Source organism: Mchenga conophoros, linkage group LG13 (assembly GCF_057382185.1).
Source record: "Mchenga conophoros isolate Kocher_MC1m ecotype Shallow Benthic linkage group LG13, M_conophoros_male_GT1.1, whole genome shotgun sequence".
Classification (NCBI taxonomy): Eukaryota; Metazoa; Chordata; class Actinopteri; order Cichliformes; family Cichlidae; genus Mchenga; species Mchenga conophoros.
The window spans coordinates 22,451,762-22,467,366 of record NC_140538.1 but is presented as its reverse complement, the minus strand read 5'-3'; the positions used below and the strand labels follow the sequence as shown (position 1 = coordinate 22,467,366).

The window sequence follows — 15,605 nt, the reverse complement described above, 5'->3', positions numbered from 1 at the left end:
TGTGTGTGTATATTATAATTTTGTTTAAGGTTCCCCCCACCCCCACCAGCCTCCTTGCAGTAAAACATTTAACTTTACCCTCTTCCTGCCTTTTTTGTTCTCTCAATCTCTTGCCGCCTCCGTCTGGTAAGAGGCTGCTCCGGAATCCATCTCATATTAATTACTTTCTCTTTCCCACATGCCCTGTAACCAATCTGGGAAGCTGACGATGAATAACTTTGCATTCTAAATCTGCTTTGAATACAGAATTCAAAATTCTGTTTACACCGCTCTTGGTCAACTTGTCTCCTTAAGGCCTGAGCAGAAATTCTCATCAAGCTTTCAGCAACAGGAGGACCTGAATTAAACACAAAATATATGAAACTTGGAGATGTGGAGAAGATGGTTCTTAAATTAAAAACCCTATGCTAGATATAGAGAACAGGTAATGTACATAAAACCCATTTCCAACCCTTTTTCCTCATATGAAACGTGTTGATGCCATACTGCATCTGCATTCAACCTTATAGCTAAAGCTTTTCCCCCCTTAGGTGCTTTTGCTGAATTTTAAAATGACCATCTTCCATTTGCACTTGAGGTGCATCTCTGTACTGATCCTAGTACAGACTCCACCTCTAATATCTGCAGCATTCCATGCAGGAATCCCACTTATCATTTTGCACCCAGGCAGAATGCAAATGCACAAGAAGACAAATGTCAAATCCATAAAGTCAATCATCAAACACTTAGAGTTTCACCAACACAAATGTGCCTACCGGTCACCAGTGCACTGGCCTTTTCACCTAGGTGTCACATTGTATCATGCATTTTAAACAATGTGTCTACATGAATGAGCACAGCTGTTTAAAAAAAAGAAAAAAAGAAAAAAAATAAGATGGGTGATGTTGCCTTTGAGCATAAAGTTATCACTGCTCGAATATGGAAACAGATTTATACCATAGTAACTCTAATTAACATGCTGGACAGACAGAAATGAAAGTACCATATGTCAATAATCAAGACCTCTTAATTAGGATCCGTGACAGAAGCTAATGAGTTCCGATACATGCCCGGGAATAAAAGGGCTGTCAAACCACTAAATGTCACCTACTAACCACCATCTGAATAGAATGTTAATTATTCACCGTACACATATAGCTGACATTCATGTGTATGGTATTTAAATTCTTACACAATGTCCTCATAAAAGCAAAGTAAACCTCTTACTTTGCTGCTGCATTACTAATGGCTGACACACACACATATTCAGACATCATTCAAAATCTGAAACAACAACAAAATAGCTTAACGCCATGAAAAACCACTAAAAGGAATGCATTAATAGCATGTATAATGACAGAGACAAGAGGTCACGCCATACTTCTCATGACTGGCACGCTTCACGGTTGAATGCATAATGCAAGACGCTTCTTGGCTGAACACAAGGAGACCCAAACAAATGATATTTGGTGTTTTTTGGGAGGTCGGGCATAAACTCAGCAGAGGAACAGAGTTAAGTTTCACTTTCGGCTGGCATTGCTGCCATTTTTTGTTTCACCTTGGAGTCTTTCGAAGCTGCTGCCACCCCATTTTTGCCTCAGAAAAGTCATATTTGTTGAGGGAGAAGACATATCTGTTCTGTTTCTCTTTGTAAGGCTCCCCAAACACTGTTGCAACTTTACAACCATTATACGAGCTCCCCTTTTGGATGCCACTTGCATCCAAATAGATGTAAAAATTTTATTTAAATGCTAGACTGAGTCTACTCCCTGTGAAGCAGTTATTCACAAGACTTGCAGTGACACCAGCTGGCAGGATCTCCTCACTGCAAGCAGTAAAACCTACTAAGACTGCTTTGGGGAGCTTGCTGCTTTGCTGATTAATAGTGTTAAAAACCTTTTCTATACTCTGTGCCCTCCTGTTCTAATCACATATCTTTCTGCTCCAAACTTTAAGTGGAATCATTTTTATATCTTTCTTAACATAATTTATTATAACACAAATAATTCCAAAGAGGGACATAGAAAATTAGGCAAGCAGCAAGGGCGCTTAACATTACTCTTAAACTGCTTCACATTTTATTCTAAAGTGTTTATCCCAACTCTGTGCAAAAGAAAAGCAGGTACAGGGGTTTGGGCTGTCTGTACATCTGATTAAATGGAAGAACTACAACAAACCTATTCAATGGAACAATGCAGGGCAACAAGTACTTCTCTCCGGTCTTATCCTCTAGCTCATATCCAAGAATCAAATATAACCCGCTGGCATTTGTGAGTCAAACACACCAATGGTAAATTGGCCCCGAGGATTCTCAAGCAGACGTTCATATTTAAATGCATGAATGAATCATTTTTGTACCTGCAGAATATTCAGTGTCTCCCTCCACGTGCTGCTTCTGTTCTTGGTCAATGCTACTGCCTGGAGGGACTGCAGAAATAACAGGTTTATTATTTACAAAAGGGAACTTCAAAATGCCTTTCATTTCTATTCTGCAGAGGATGACTCACCTTTGTCTCATTCAGCTCCTCCTTTACATCCACAGAGGATAATGGCACCTCATGCCCAACCTAAAGTAACAGCAAGAAAACAATACAACCTACAAAATAAGCTTTGAACAAGAAACACTATAAGATGTTTATGCCTCCTGTGAATGTGAGCATATGCAGGACCTGAGTGGCTTCTTTTAGTAGTTGATTGAGTTTGGTAACCTCTGACTGCAGTTCCCTCATCACCTTCATACTGCCATTATCGTTCACTGTGGGAGAGTTCACTATGTTTTTAGTTTGACTGGCAAAACGCAAAGTGTTCAGGGTCTCCATGTAGTTCACATCAGCAGGAGAAATGGCTGCCGGGGGGGGGGACATGTTCATGAGGAGTGTGAAAACAGAAGATGGAAAATAAAAGAATTATGTGGTTAATAATGCTTCCAATATCAAAAACAGGTAAGAATTAAGTAATACATACTTGCTATCATAGTAGTCTTAGAGTTTCCACCCAGGCTGTCTTTTAGCAGCCATGTCAGCACAGAGTCTCTGTAAGGAATGAAGATCTGTTTTGTTGTTGACACTCCTACACCAAGGTCAGCTGAGAGTATCAAAAACAAAAGTACTCAGTCAAATACTAGAAAGGTAAAATGTTTCATCCACAAGTTGTATATAAATTCTGAGAACTAAATGCTCACTACTAAATATGTATTCTTCAGAAAAAGGCATCTAATTATCAATGGAATATGCATTTCAACCATAATTTCAAGGGTCGTTTATTTTGTGTTGTTTGTGTTTTAAATTACTTGACTACTTAAAAGATAAATTCAGCCAATGTGATATCCCTCACTGGTCAGTGAAGTTATGTCTAAGCATATCTTGCTTAATATCCTTTTTTTTAATCCTGTAATTGACTGTCATTTGCAAAACAAATATTAGTATTAATATTAGAAAGTAAAGACTGAGACATAAACCCATCTAAAGTCTTTACAAGGAAGCATCCCACAAACATCTCAACAATAAACCTCATTTTAAAAAAAATAAGCAGAGTCGCCCTCTGCTGGCCATTGTAAAAAGTATAGGTCTAAGAGCCCTTCTGCTGCACAGCTACATCCATCTTTCATATAGATTTCTATGTAAAGAGTTTGATTTGACAGCTAAGAAAAAAAAAAAAATAGGGTTGTAAATAGGTCCCAAACAGTAATTCCACAGCAAAATGACTGACTGCCTTTACCTAGAGCTGAGATCACATGTCCCAATGTGACCAGAGATTTGTTTATGTCGGCACTTTCCTTCAACCTGCCTCCTACTGTGCGTGTGGGATCAACTTTCTCGCTGCCTGCCAGGTCTACCAGGTGGATCTTACTCACCGTCTCGTATAACGGTTCTGCATCACACCACACCTGTCCCAGGAAACAAAAAAGGCAATATCACAGAAGAATATACTTCCGTATACAAGTGATATCACAAACAGAGAAAATGAAAGCTTGTGAAAAATAACACCACAACAGATCAGGTCTCATTATCTCATAAAAGTCTCAGCGGTTTTGGGGGACGGCTTTTGTTAACACCCACAGATCTCTAGCAAACATTTTACTTTGGCCAAATTCAAACATCAAGCACTGTGTTTCACCTGGGTGAACATTATGGTGAAGATGGCATGAGAGCGCTTGCTGAAGTCATTCACTCCCCTGCTGGCTGTGGTGCGCTTGGCATTGCCGAGAATGATCAGGCCCTCCACTTCACTGTAGCTTTGTACTAAATGCTTGGACAGATCTATGAGTTATATATATTTTTTGCATCAGATTTTATGCAAACACAGCTAGGATGGACATAGAATACAGGATAAAAACAGTCTTACTCTCTACATAGGGACCATGCCTAGGATGCTCCCTCACGCTCAAGCCCCCATCATCTGTAGGTGATGCTCTCTTTTTGAGAAGATCCTGCATCCGCTCATTGCAGATCTCAAGATAGCTGGTACAAAGATAAAAATACAATGTAGAACCATGATTTATTTTTAAAAAAGGTGACAAAGATGCAATGGAATATCTGTTTTCATTGTTAATCTGCATGCCAAATACCAATAAAGTTACTATTAACTCTCTAAGAAAAGAGATGCACAGTGAGGCCAAATGGTTCTTCTTATGGCGTTCTGCATGTACTGGCAAAAGAAATAATGAAAAATATGGAAAGCAGGTTTGACAGAGTGCTTTAACCTCCTAAGACCTGAACTCTTCCACGGCATGCATTTTTAATTTCTTTGATATTTGGGCTGATTGGGACCTGATAAATATCAAAACAAAGAATTACCAAATGTTTTGTTTTTTTTACCCAATTTGTTTCTGAGAAAAATGAGAGCCACGTATGAGGATATTCATTTGAAATTTTGATAGAACAGTAGCAGTATAATGTCCTCGTAAGTGGATATCAGGCCCCTGTAGAGCAAAACTGAGTATTTTGGTCTAAATAACCCAAAATGTGATGTCCACATATGTGGACGGCAGGTCCTATGAGGTTAATCAAAGTTATGGTGCATCTGTGCAAGACGCAATGGGACTAGTGTCTGATTCAAAAACAAACAATGTGGGGCATAAAGTAATTAGGCTTTAGAGAAGCATGCATGGCAGTAATAAAATGGGAGGAACCATGCCCTGCTCATGTAGCCGTGTATGTTTTTTCCCAGCACAGGGCTGAGAACTCAGACAGCAAACTTAGCATTTTGTTGTTGATGTTGTTTTATTTTGATGTATTCTGAGGGAAAAAAAAAAAAAAAAACACAAAGTCAAGCTCTGCAGCTTCTTTCGCTTATAAAAAAAAAAAAAAAAAAAAAGAAGAAGAACAAGTACAGATGTGTTAATTGTCAAATGTTGTACCTGAGTCTTTTTAAGATATTCTATAAAAATAAAAATAAAAAACACAGACATGCAAACACGATCAAATAAAATCCAATTATAGAGTTAATTTAAATGCAAATAATGTGCCAGCAGTGCACATGCAAACAGATGGCAAAACAATGATTTCAAAGTAGTTTGACTTAAAAGCAGCAATCTAATCTCCTAACATAATAATTTAGGGGGAACAGCTGGGACATAAAACACACTGTGATGAGACTAGATTTCATCTGGGATTTTGAACATTACAGGGTTATAGCAATAAAACGTTGTGCCTTTTTCTGGTTTCATTACATTTAGGCCTTTCAATTTTTCTAAATGATGTGACTGTTCCAGCAAAGTGAGAATAATGATGAACAGGAATGGGTTTTTTACCCTTTATTACTGCTGGCTCATGTATATTCTACAATCAAGAACAACTCAATAAGAATCATCACGGATACATCACTCTGACTTCTGAGTTGAGTTACCATCGGCTAAAAACAGTAGACCTTTGCACAAAGTACATAGTTTCATATAAACAACAGGAAAAAGTCTGTATCCAGATGCTCTCCAGCAACACCAGTAGTTTTATAAAACTGTTTAATGCCCAAAGTCTTTTTAATTCACTGGCCTCCATGTCTCTTGTGAAACAACAGCATTGCACACGTTTTTGCTTCATATCCTTCGTTCTCCACATTCTGCATGATAATTAACCTGCCCAGCAAAGCAGAACCACCTCTTTAAATTTGTTTCCCTTCAAACTGGATGACAATTCTCTCTGAGATTAATGCTTATATAAAGTTTCATTTCAATTCAACTCAAGCTGAATTATATAGCACCAATTGACAAGAGCCATCTCAAGGTGCTTTAAACCGTAAAGATCCTACAGTATTCTGAATAAAACCACGGCAATCAGACGACTCTTTATGAGCAGCAATTTGTGACAGTGGGAAGGAAAAAGTCCTTTTTAACAATTAAAGTTTTAAACCTAATCTTAAAAGTAGAGAGGGTGACTGTCTCCGGAACCAAACTGGGATCTGGCTCCGCAGGAGAGGGGCCTGAAAGCTAAGGTGCTACCTCCTCCCATTCCAGTTTAAGAAACTTAACAACAGCAAGTGAGCCAGTTTGAGAGCAGAATGCTCTATTGGGATAATATGATGGTGTGAAGTCTTTAAGATACGATGGGGCCTCATTATTTCAGACTTTATATGTCAGGGGAAGGATATTAAATTCACTTCTGAAGAGAACTTAATATAGAGGAAATGTGCTTTCTAGTCCCTGCCAGTAGTCTTACTGCAGCATTTTGAATTAACTGAAGTTTTTGGTGGAAATTTTTGGAACAACTTAATAATGAATTACAGCAGTACAGCCTAGAAGTAATAAATGCATGAACTAGTTTTTTTTAAGCATCACTCTGAGGCAGGATCTTTCTAATCTTAGAGATATTACACAAATGTCAGAAAGCAGTCCAACATATTTAATTTTTGCAGTGAAGGACTACAAGATTCCTTTTTAGGGCCAAATATTGCAACACTGGGTTTGTCTGAATTTAGAAGAAATTTAAATGTAACCCAGGTCTTGATGTCATTAAGCTAACCCTAATAACTGATTTTTGTTATCTGGTCTCATGGGTAAAGAAAGCTGGGTACCATCTGCATGGCAATGAAAACCTATGCTATGCCTTCTAATGATACTGCTGAAGCAATTTAATGACGCACATATAATGTAAATATAAATGGTCCCAGCACAGAACCCTGTGGAACAATGACCAAGCTACATGTGTTAAAGACTCCCAATTTACATGCACAAATTACAATCTGACAGATTTAAACCACTGGAGCACATTGTCTTTATTATCAATGCTGTGTTTTAATCTCTAATAACATTTTGTGGTCAGCGGTATCCAATGCCACACTGAAGTCTGTCAGGACAACCTGAAACAAGTCCACTGTCAGAGGCTATAAAAATAATAAGGAAAAAAAAAAACTTGAAGGTCCATCACTGACAAAAAATAAGTTTCTCTCTACTGAAATATGATTTCTGAGTTAAGTGTGATGGTTCTTTACCTGACCTCTGTGTGGAACATCACGGCATCGCTCTTGCTCCTGTGAGATATCTCCCAGAACAAGCCTTCACAGATCCGTGGGATTAAACCTTTATCGTGCTGACACATTAGAAAGGAAACAAAATGATACAGACACTTTAAAATGACAATTATGCTCCTGCTATGCTCTTTTAATTTGGGTGTCGTACTATGTAATGCTGTGCCATGACCACAACTCAGTATATGCAAAGTCTGCTGAATAACACAAACAGCTCATCCTGATATAGAATTACTGAAGCATAAAAGCAATTCCAGTCTGAGCTACATGCCCCCTTGTTTTAATTACAAAGTAACAGATAGTAAGCATTAAAAGCCATATATAATTATCTGGGATGTTGACAGCAGCTCTGGTGATGACCTTGCAAAAGTCTCCTGGTAGACAAGCTGAAACCTCACTGATAATGTGAAATTCCCATTGCTGCGCAAGGTGAGGGAAAAAAAAAAAAAAAAAAAAAAAAAAAAAAAAAAGCGGTGGGCTGCTGGCCTCATCAAATTTTCTGATTAGTAAGGAGAAACAAACACACCTGATGAGGCCGCTATCAGCCAGCCTCTAATGCGACGAGAAGTCAGTGCTGTGTGCACAGTGGGGTTAGCACTACTGCAGTGTTATCTGTAAAGAGCTGTGACATCCCATAATTCCCTGATTATGGTCGGGTTTATTTACAGGTCACATTCGGCATGCATTTTGAAACGAGGCATGAAAAATAGGCCCTGTACCTCGAATAAAAACAAAACTAAAAAGAATGAAATGCAATTTTTCACCACAAATTATTCACATTATTCTGGTAAAAAAGGACAAAAAAAAAAAACTGAATGAAAGGCATGCACCTTCAAAAAGGGCTTATCACAATTATTGATGGCATGTCAAAGAACAGACTTGAACCATTGACTCCTACAGTGAAGGGATTCAGTCCCTATCCACAGGGCACGATGACTCACAGAAACAGTGTGAAAATGAATGTGAATAGTACCGTACGCCGTGACCTTTACAGTCACCAGCTCTCAAACTAATTCTATGTGAAAGTTTGGACTGATGTGTGTGACAGAGCTCTCCATCCCTGTCATCATAATGAAAGCACCAAATAAGCATCTTTGAGATCCATGGTTTCCCTCAATTCAACTTTGAGAGACTTGAAACAATATTAAGGTACCGGGACACCACAAAGGCACTTAAGGTTGTTTTTTTTTAATTTGTCACCTGCCAGTAGATTGGAAGCTAAAAATAAATAAATAAATAAATAAATAAAAATAATAATAATAATAATACATTTTAATGAAAAAAAACCCCACACAAATCATCAATAAATTCCATTTAAACTTTTGTTACAATGTTTGCCAAGTTAATAGAAGACCTTACTGAAGGACCCATCATAGTGTAGGACTTCCCTGAGCCTGTTTGCCCATAAGCAATCACGCAGGCATTGTAACCCTCAAATGCAGCTTTCAGGACTTCAAACCCCAAGTCTCGGAAGATCTGAGGCAGCAGAGAAAAGATTATTTAAAAATGAGGAAAACAGTTCTTTCACACTAAAGTCGTGGTCGTTAACCCCCACTAAAAATTCACAAGGAATATAAAATCTCTAAACAGGTGAGATATTGAACAATCCAGATACCTTCTCCTGGGATGCAAACGTGGGACTTCTTCTGTCAAATGAGTCATATGAAAAATCATATGAAAAGGTTTTCCCTGCGCCCTTGAGCTCGTCCCCTCGAACTGTGGGCTAAAATTATAAACGCAGGTACCGCTGACTTTCAGTAATAACTTCATTTACTGCAGTATAGTGCGTTTCATTTTGTGATAATAGACCTATACCTTTTGAATGGTTGCTGTCTTCTCCTTCATATGAATTATCACCTTCGAGGATAACTGCTTTTCTCTGTGAAAAGTGTATGGGGGTGACAGACAGCCCATTTTGAAAGCTTGGTGGATAATAAAAGAAGTCATTCTCCCTACCTTTTGTTCAATGGACGGACTCGGACTGCTACTCGCACTGAAGTCATTATTAATATTTTAAAAAGAAATCTGGCAAAACAATGTCCAGCCGCTTCCCCCACCTTTCTTTGTGCTTCTTTAAAAGAAACGTTTGGATATCTGTAGAAGTTTTCACTGCTAATTATCACACCTGAGATTTGCCCTTGTTTTCTCCATGTACTGCACAAACTAACCGCTAGGGTGCACCCCAACTAAATTATTTTATTTTTGCTCACCTTTACAAATAACGTGACTGTCTGATGTTCTTTAATGAGGATCAGTCAATATTTATGCATTTAAATGAGACTTTAACTGAGTTTCAAGTAGTTTAAATATCTAATAAATAAAACAGTAAATAAATTCAATGTAAAAACACGCAGGATTTATTTGATAAAACCCAATACTTTCTAAATGGCTAGAGGTGAACCTAAGGTGATTTGAATGAGGCAGTTGTAATTGCTCCAAATGAGACTCAGGAGTTCAGTTTATTTTAGCCAATAAAATGTTTATTTAAATGGTCAGGGGAAAAAATACGTTGAGTTACTTTAACCACTTAAGGAGCTGTTACACGCTAGCACAGTTAAAGGAGTTTAATAGACGCCTTATTTGAAATTATAATCAGTAAGAATAAACGCATTTAAGGGTGTTTTGTTTGAGGAACCAATAAGAAGGCCGTCGGTAGTTTAAAGTCATCGTTTGTTTTTCTATTTTTTTATATGTGACGTGAATGTGGCTTTTTTTCCCTTTGACGAGCATTTCCCATGATGCACCGGGAAAAAAAGACGTAACCCGGCGCGGATATTCAAAACTATGGCAGAAGACTCGAGCATATTAAAAATAATATCAAACTCCGAGGACACGGAAAATGTGTCCACTGATAAAAGCAGAGACCTCGGGATAAAGAGACGCCTTTCCTTCTCCTCGGAAAAGGATATTAGCATAGCGGAGGCACCGAAGACACCGCCTGAGGTCCAAGCTGTATCCGAAGACCCAAACTCAAGCCGAGTTTCCCCGGAAATCAGCAAACAACGTTCCCCAAGTCCCGTAAACACACATTTAAAGGGTAAAAATGCTGTAAAGTTAAAAGACGACTCTTCTAGACAGCACTGCGTGAACGACACTGACGATAAGGAAAACACCGCTATACCCGCCGATCAAAGTAGGTGACATAACCGGTGTGAGTGCATGTGTTCCCCAACGAGGGAGGGGGTGATCACAGTAGACCCACTGCTGTGATCACGTTTCTTAAACTATATTAAGGTTTTGGTCTAAGGATATTAGTACTTTGTGGTTATTTTCTTGATGTAAATTTGATTTCAAGGGAGAAAACAGCTAGAGCTACTTCTGTTGTTCTACACTGTACATTTTGGTATCGACTCGGTACCGAGTAAATACAGAGTCAGTTTTGCAAATACTTTTAACCTATAGAGGCAACTTTTGTAGGGAGAGCAGTGTGTCATGATTTATCAGATGAATTATCGTCAATATGCAAATGAACACATTTAACGACCATTAAATCACTGATTTTTGTTTCTAACTTTCTGCTATAATTATTTAATACACCAAAAACACAACTTTCTGTTTTTGGTGTATTTTGAAATTGAAGCAAATAGTTTGTTATTTAAATGTGCTGTAGGTCATAAATAAAACAGACGTGACAGTCAACTCAAAGACGTTCAGGCATTTTTCATGGTGCATGTTTGAGGGTTTAAAAAATTATTTAATATAATTCAGTTTTACACACTGAACTGACGGAACTCTCACACTAGTAGTGATCCGATACTATGGATATTGGGATTGTTTAGCCCAGCTCTATCAGCTACATCAGAAATGCTGCAGACCAACACATCCTACAAGTCTACAAATATATAATCTAGTAGTATAGTAGATGGGCTTTTCAGATAAATGTTAAGCTGATTTTTTGTTTGTTTGTTGTTTTTTCCAGATAACACAGAGGAGGATAACGCTTCTTGTCAGGGAGGTTTTAAACATATTAAAGTGACTGCCAGTATACAAAGTGATGCAGAGGACAGAGATGCCGAGGTGGTGAGGAGGGCACAGGAGGAAGGCTGCGTGAACGTGGTCTTCCCGGGGACTGTAACTCAGGAAGGCTGCTGTCGTTTCGTCAGCGAGATCCTCAAGTGCATCCTCTATCAAAGACAGCAGCTGCCCATGACGTATGACCAGTTGGTATACTCCCAGAGGAAGCAGCAAGCGTCGGTGCAGGTGAACAGGAAAAGTTTATGGTAGATGCCTCCAGCTGTTCAGTTGACGAAATGTTGGTGATGTGAGATTAACACGACATGTTTGGTGTCTCTTTTGCTTTTCAGGATAAAGACGTAGTGAATCGAAGACCGGTGCATTCAGCAGACATGGACTGGCGCAAGTGTCAGCAGACCCTTCAGGAGCTGGAGGAAGTGCTGCAGCATCTGGAGGTGCTGTTCTCCCTCAGCAGGGTGCCCCGTGTGCTCCTGTTAATGGGTGGCTCGCTTGTCCTCCCCAAAGAGCTGTACGAGATAAACATGGAGTCCCTGGCATCATCCGGTGGGAATCTGTGTCTACGGGTGTCATCGTGCTTGAGGCAGATCTTCCGCACACTGTTTGTGGCTGACCTTTTGTCTGACACCAGACCTGTTCGCTTAATGCCCACCACAGTCTTGGTGCTGGCTCACAGGGACTGTGGTGTAGGCTGGTTTCGACCCAAACTCCAATTTAAAGTCCCAACTCGTGTAAAAAAACAAATCATCGTTCTGTCTAGCGATCCAAACGTCTGCAAGGAACCAAGGGCGGAAGGGTCAGACTGGGAGGATTATGTGTGGTTTCAGGCACCTGTGACTATTAAGGGCTTCAGTAACTGACCCTAAAAGTTGGACAGTAAGTCTTTAGAGTGTAGCACTTTCTTTCTGGTGCTTGTGTACTACAGTAAATGTTAACAGCAATCCAAGGGAACTTTAAACATTTGTGTTTTTTATTAAAATGTACATATTTTAATCAATTTCGACGTATTCTTTTGTTTCAGAGTATGTTCATTCAAACAATAGTGAAATAAACAGTATGGTGTGCTACCCTTTTCTTTTACAAATGATCGTTTAAAAGAATGTTTGTCCTCATTTAACACAGAGCAATACACACACTATTAGTGCAATACATTTTTAATGACCAAGACTTCTTTATGCCAGTGTCATCTGAGCATGTTTACATATATCAAAAGCTTGCAAATGATTTGAGTGTCACGAATCAAGTGATAAGATGCTGCGTGGTGTAAAAATGTTCAACTTAAGGATTTGTATGTCTCCTGCTTGAAATAATAAAGGACAGATGTGCTATAACTGGTCTGCGAGTTCACTGAGGGCTTCAGGACTTCTCCACCTTGACAAAATTGAACAGGTCGTCAGCAAGCAGCTGGGGCTCTTCAAAGGCTGCAAAGTGGCCACCCCTGGGCATGAAAGTGTAGGACTGGATGTTTCGGTACCTAATTTGTGCCCATGACTTGGGGCAGTGCATGAGCTCATTAGGAAAGGCTGCAAAGCCAGTGGGCACAAAAATCTCTGTCCTAAAACAAAAAATATATAATGTATAATTAGAGGCATCACATGACATGGTAAAACACTCATGTGTAGTGTGGAGAGTACACAGTGACGTACTTAAAATCCACTCTGTTGTTAAGATTACTCCCCAAATTCTCTTTGTAGAAGCGCATGGACGAGGTGATGGAGCCTGTGGTCCAGTAGATCATGACATTTGTCAAGAGGTCATCCAGGCTGAATTTTCTGCACAGATGACACAATTTCTTATCAGTCACAAACCAGCAGCTATCACAAATCTTGCTGAATGAAAAACAATAATCCGTAATTGTTAGAGCTGCACCGATCTAGGTCGATCCTTGCCCTGTTGACTAGTGTCGGGAAAAGGGACACCTACCAATATTTTTAAAAAACTAAAATATTTGCATAAAATCAATTATTGATCAAATTGTTAATTTAAATATCTCCACAGTCCTAGAATTTAGAAACTGTACCTCTCCAGCCCACCGTCCTCCAGATCTCTGTTCTTCAGATCAGCCCAGGAGGAGAACTTCTCCAAAATCCAGGCTGCCAAGCCTACAGGAGAGTCATTCACCCCACAGCCTGCAACGACAAAGCGGTATCAAGAGCTGAAATCACTAAATTTAAGGTCGATTCTCTTACATTAGCTTCTGTTTGACCTTTTAATCCAGTCACTGTGACTATCAGAAACACTGAGCTTACTAAACTGTGTTATGGTCACACCTGCAGTATCTGGTTTAGTGGCCTGAATGTGAAAGTAGCCCGATTCTCTCAGCATCTCAAAGACGTTCTTCTCAAAGAAAGGGAACAACCGGCGAACATCTTCCCGACTCAAACCAACCAGGAAGGGCAGATACGGGCCAATCAACAAGGACAACAGGACTTTGAAACCCCTATTTGACATACACATGTTTAGGTGGAGACCCTTCACGCACCTGCAAAAGAGAAATGGTGGGGGGAAAAAAAGACGAGAGAAAAAAACGTTACCACGGTCACAGCGAGTTAGTTAGTGCCAGTTTTCACATTAAATCAGCTTCACTCTTCAGGAATTTGCACAGCCATTTGTTTTTTTGTAAATCTGTCCGCACAGTGCAAACAATGCTTCACAGTTCCAGTAAGAACTGTCACAATGTTTCCATTAACACAAAGCGAGCGAGGGACTTTCTGTTCCAGCGAGTAACCTGTGGCATGTTTTCTGTTTTTGTTGCACTCACTGAGGCTTCATCTGTGCCATGTTGGTGGTGATGAGCGAGCCCCAGTCCCCTCCCTGCAGATAGAACTGAGAGAAGCCCAAACGCTCCATCAGCTTCAGGAAAATCCGGGCGGCGGCGAGGCTGTTGAACCCTGGAGCGGCAGTGGAGACACATTTGTGAATATCTTCCGCCAGATTTATTTAGAATTAGTAGACGTATTCTACCTTGTTTATGAGAGGCTTCTGAGAAACCGTAGCCAGGGATAGACGGGCATATGACCTCAAACACAACACCGTCGTGGCTTTGCGTGAGAAGCGGCAGAATCTTGTAGAACTCGTAGAAGGAGCCGGGCCAGCCGTGAACGATCATGATAGGCAGAACCTTCTGATTCTCGCGGTGTGGTGGACGCACATGGATAAAGTGCACGTCCAGTCCTGACACATGAAAAGCAAAACAACAACTTTAATAATAACTGCTGATTGATTATTGCGCAAATATCTGTGTGGGTTGACGTACATCCAGTATACTCACTGCTGAGCTGTTATGTACCTTCTATTTTGGTTTTGAAGTGTGGATACTTGTTGAGCACTGCCACCTGCTTTTTCCAGTCAAACTCGTGTCTCCAATAGGAAACAACTTTCTTCAGATAAGTGGAATTGAAGCCATAGTGGAACTTGCCATCTTCTAAAGGATCTGCGTAGCGTGTCCTGTCGATGCGCTCATAGAGATCCTGTTGATCAAGAAGATTGCTTTGCATAACTGTGCCCAAATATTGTTCATTCAGAAGTTGGATTACCAGCTCAAACCTACCTCGATCTCTTTGTCTGAGGTCTCCACTTGAAAAGGGTAGATTTTCTGATCTTCTGATAGTGTCTTCTCCCCCACTCCCCACCATCCGTCCCCTAAAGGAATGGTTCTTGGTTTTTTTCTTTTGTACACTATGTAGGCCATTATTCCACCTGCTGCCACGGCTGAGCCGATCAGTAGCTGCTGCTGCTGAGCAGCACTCAAGCCAAAGAAAGTGTCCCTGCAAAGTGTGGGGAAATATTAGGGGAAACTTAAAGAACAATCTATTTATTTGTCCGTATAATTGTAAAGTTAAGTGCCGCCCTACTTCAAAACCTGCAGTCTCTGCATCGTGCTGTTCCAGGAGTGGGCATCCACAGGTGACTTTAGACCTGGACAATGGGACATAGGTCAAGAAGGCTTTTTTTTTGTTCCCCTTTTTGTCACGCAGCAAAGCGCTTCAAAAGTCGCGTGTGGAAATTAAATCCGAGCGAGATTAAACATACCTTGTTTTCGATATGAGTAGTTTGATTTCTGCAGATAACCGCGGGAACCTGGGTGTTAGTCGTGCAGACGCAAAGAGTGCGAGCGAGTTCGCAACAACAGCCTGGATCAGACCCGATCTCTGATGCGAGGATTGCCGATTCGCTGCGAGATATGCCACTCC

At 40.0% G+C, this 15,605-nt stretch overlaps 3 protein-coding genes across 3 annotated transcripts in view; 1 reads left to right on the top strand and 2 right to left on the bottom strand.

Annotated features, from left to right (window-relative positions):
• kif16bb (kinesin family member 16Bb) overlaps positions 1 to 9,707 on the bottom strand; it is a 29,658-nt gene extending 19,951 nt beyond the window's left edge. The window contains exons 1-12 of the mRNA XM_085297270.1: positions 9,397 to 9,707; positions 9,256 to 9,319; positions 9,056 to 9,163; positions 8,800 to 8,916; positions 7,405 to 7,502; positions 4,324 to 4,439; positions 4,096 to 4,238; positions 3,697 to 3,865; positions 2,944 to 3,063; positions 2,649 to 2,824; positions 2,487 to 2,546; positions 2,338 to 2,406 (exon numbers count right to left, since the gene is read on the bottom strand). Coding sequence (XP_085153396.1) covers positions 2,338 to 2,406; positions 2,487 to 2,546; positions 2,649 to 2,824; positions 2,944 to 3,063; positions 3,697 to 3,865; positions 4,096 to 4,238; positions 4,324 to 4,439; positions 7,405 to 7,502; positions 8,800 to 8,916; positions 9,056 to 9,163; positions 9,256 to 9,319; positions 9,397 to 9,443 — 1,287 coding nt within the window. The 5' untranslated portion in view covers positions 9,444 to 9,707. The remainder of the gene's footprint in view (positions 1 to 2,337; positions 2,407 to 2,486; positions 2,547 to 2,648; positions 2,825 to 2,943; positions 3,064 to 3,696; positions 3,866 to 4,095; positions 4,239 to 4,323; positions 4,440 to 7,404; positions 7,503 to 8,799; positions 8,917 to 9,055; positions 9,164 to 9,255; positions 9,320 to 9,396) is intronic.
• Positions 9,708 to 10,194: 487 nt separating this feature from the next.
• On the top strand, positions 10,195 to 12,367 carry mad2l1bp (MAD2L1 binding protein). The gene is made up of 3 exons (XM_085297265.1): positions 10,195 to 10,573; positions 11,360 to 11,640; positions 11,745 to 12,367. The coding sequence occupies exons 1-3, from the start codon at positions 10,225 to 10,227 to the stop codon at positions 12,270 to 12,272; spliced, it is 1,158 nt and encodes a 385-aa protein (XP_085153391.1). The 5' UTR covers positions 10,195 to 10,224; the 3' UTR covers positions 12,273 to 12,367.
• Positions 12,354 to 15,596, bottom strand: ephx5 (epoxide hydrolase 5). Its single transcript, XM_085297264.1, has 10 exons — positions 15,445 to 15,596; positions 15,267 to 15,330; positions 14,963 to 15,179; positions 14,702 to 14,882; positions 14,377 to 14,586; positions 14,174 to 14,303; positions 13,683 to 13,894; positions 13,433 to 13,541; positions 13,059 to 13,184; positions 12,354 to 12,967 (listed from the first exon to the last, which is right to left on the bottom strand). The coding sequence occupies exons 2-10, from the start codon at positions 15,287 to 15,289 to the stop codon at positions 12,769 to 12,771; spliced, it is 1,407 nt and encodes a 468-aa protein (XP_085153390.1). The 5' UTR covers positions 15,290 to 15,330; positions 15,445 to 15,596; the 3' UTR covers positions 12,354 to 12,768.
• Between the last annotated feature and the right edge of the window lie 9 nt (positions 15,597 to 15,605).

Bases quoted from the DNA above. Each gene is read 5' to 3' on its own strand.
- mad2l1bp (XM_085297265.1), top strand. From the start codon at position 10,225: ATGGCAGAAGACTCGAGCATATTAAAAATAATATCAAACTCCGAGGAC. The intron at 10,574-11,359 runs GTAGGTGACATA...TGTTTTTTCCAG, and splicing joins CGCTATACCCGCCGATCAAA to ATAACACAGAGGAGGATAAC. The intron at 11,641-11,744 runs GTGAACAGGAAA...TTTGCTTTTCAG, and splicing joins AGCAGCAAGCGTCGGTGCAG to GATAAAGACGTAGTGAATCG.
- ephx5 (XM_085297264.1), bottom strand. From the start codon at position 15,289: ATGCAGAGACTGCAGGTTTTGAA. The intron at 15,180-15,266 runs GTAGGGCGGCAC...CACACTTTGCAG, and splicing joins CAGAGACTGCAGGTTTTGAA to GGACACTTTCTTTGGCTTGA. The intron at 12,968-13,058 runs GTACGTCACTGT...TTTTTGTTTTAG, and splicing joins AACAACAGAGTGGATTTTAA to GACAGAGATTTTTGTGCCCA.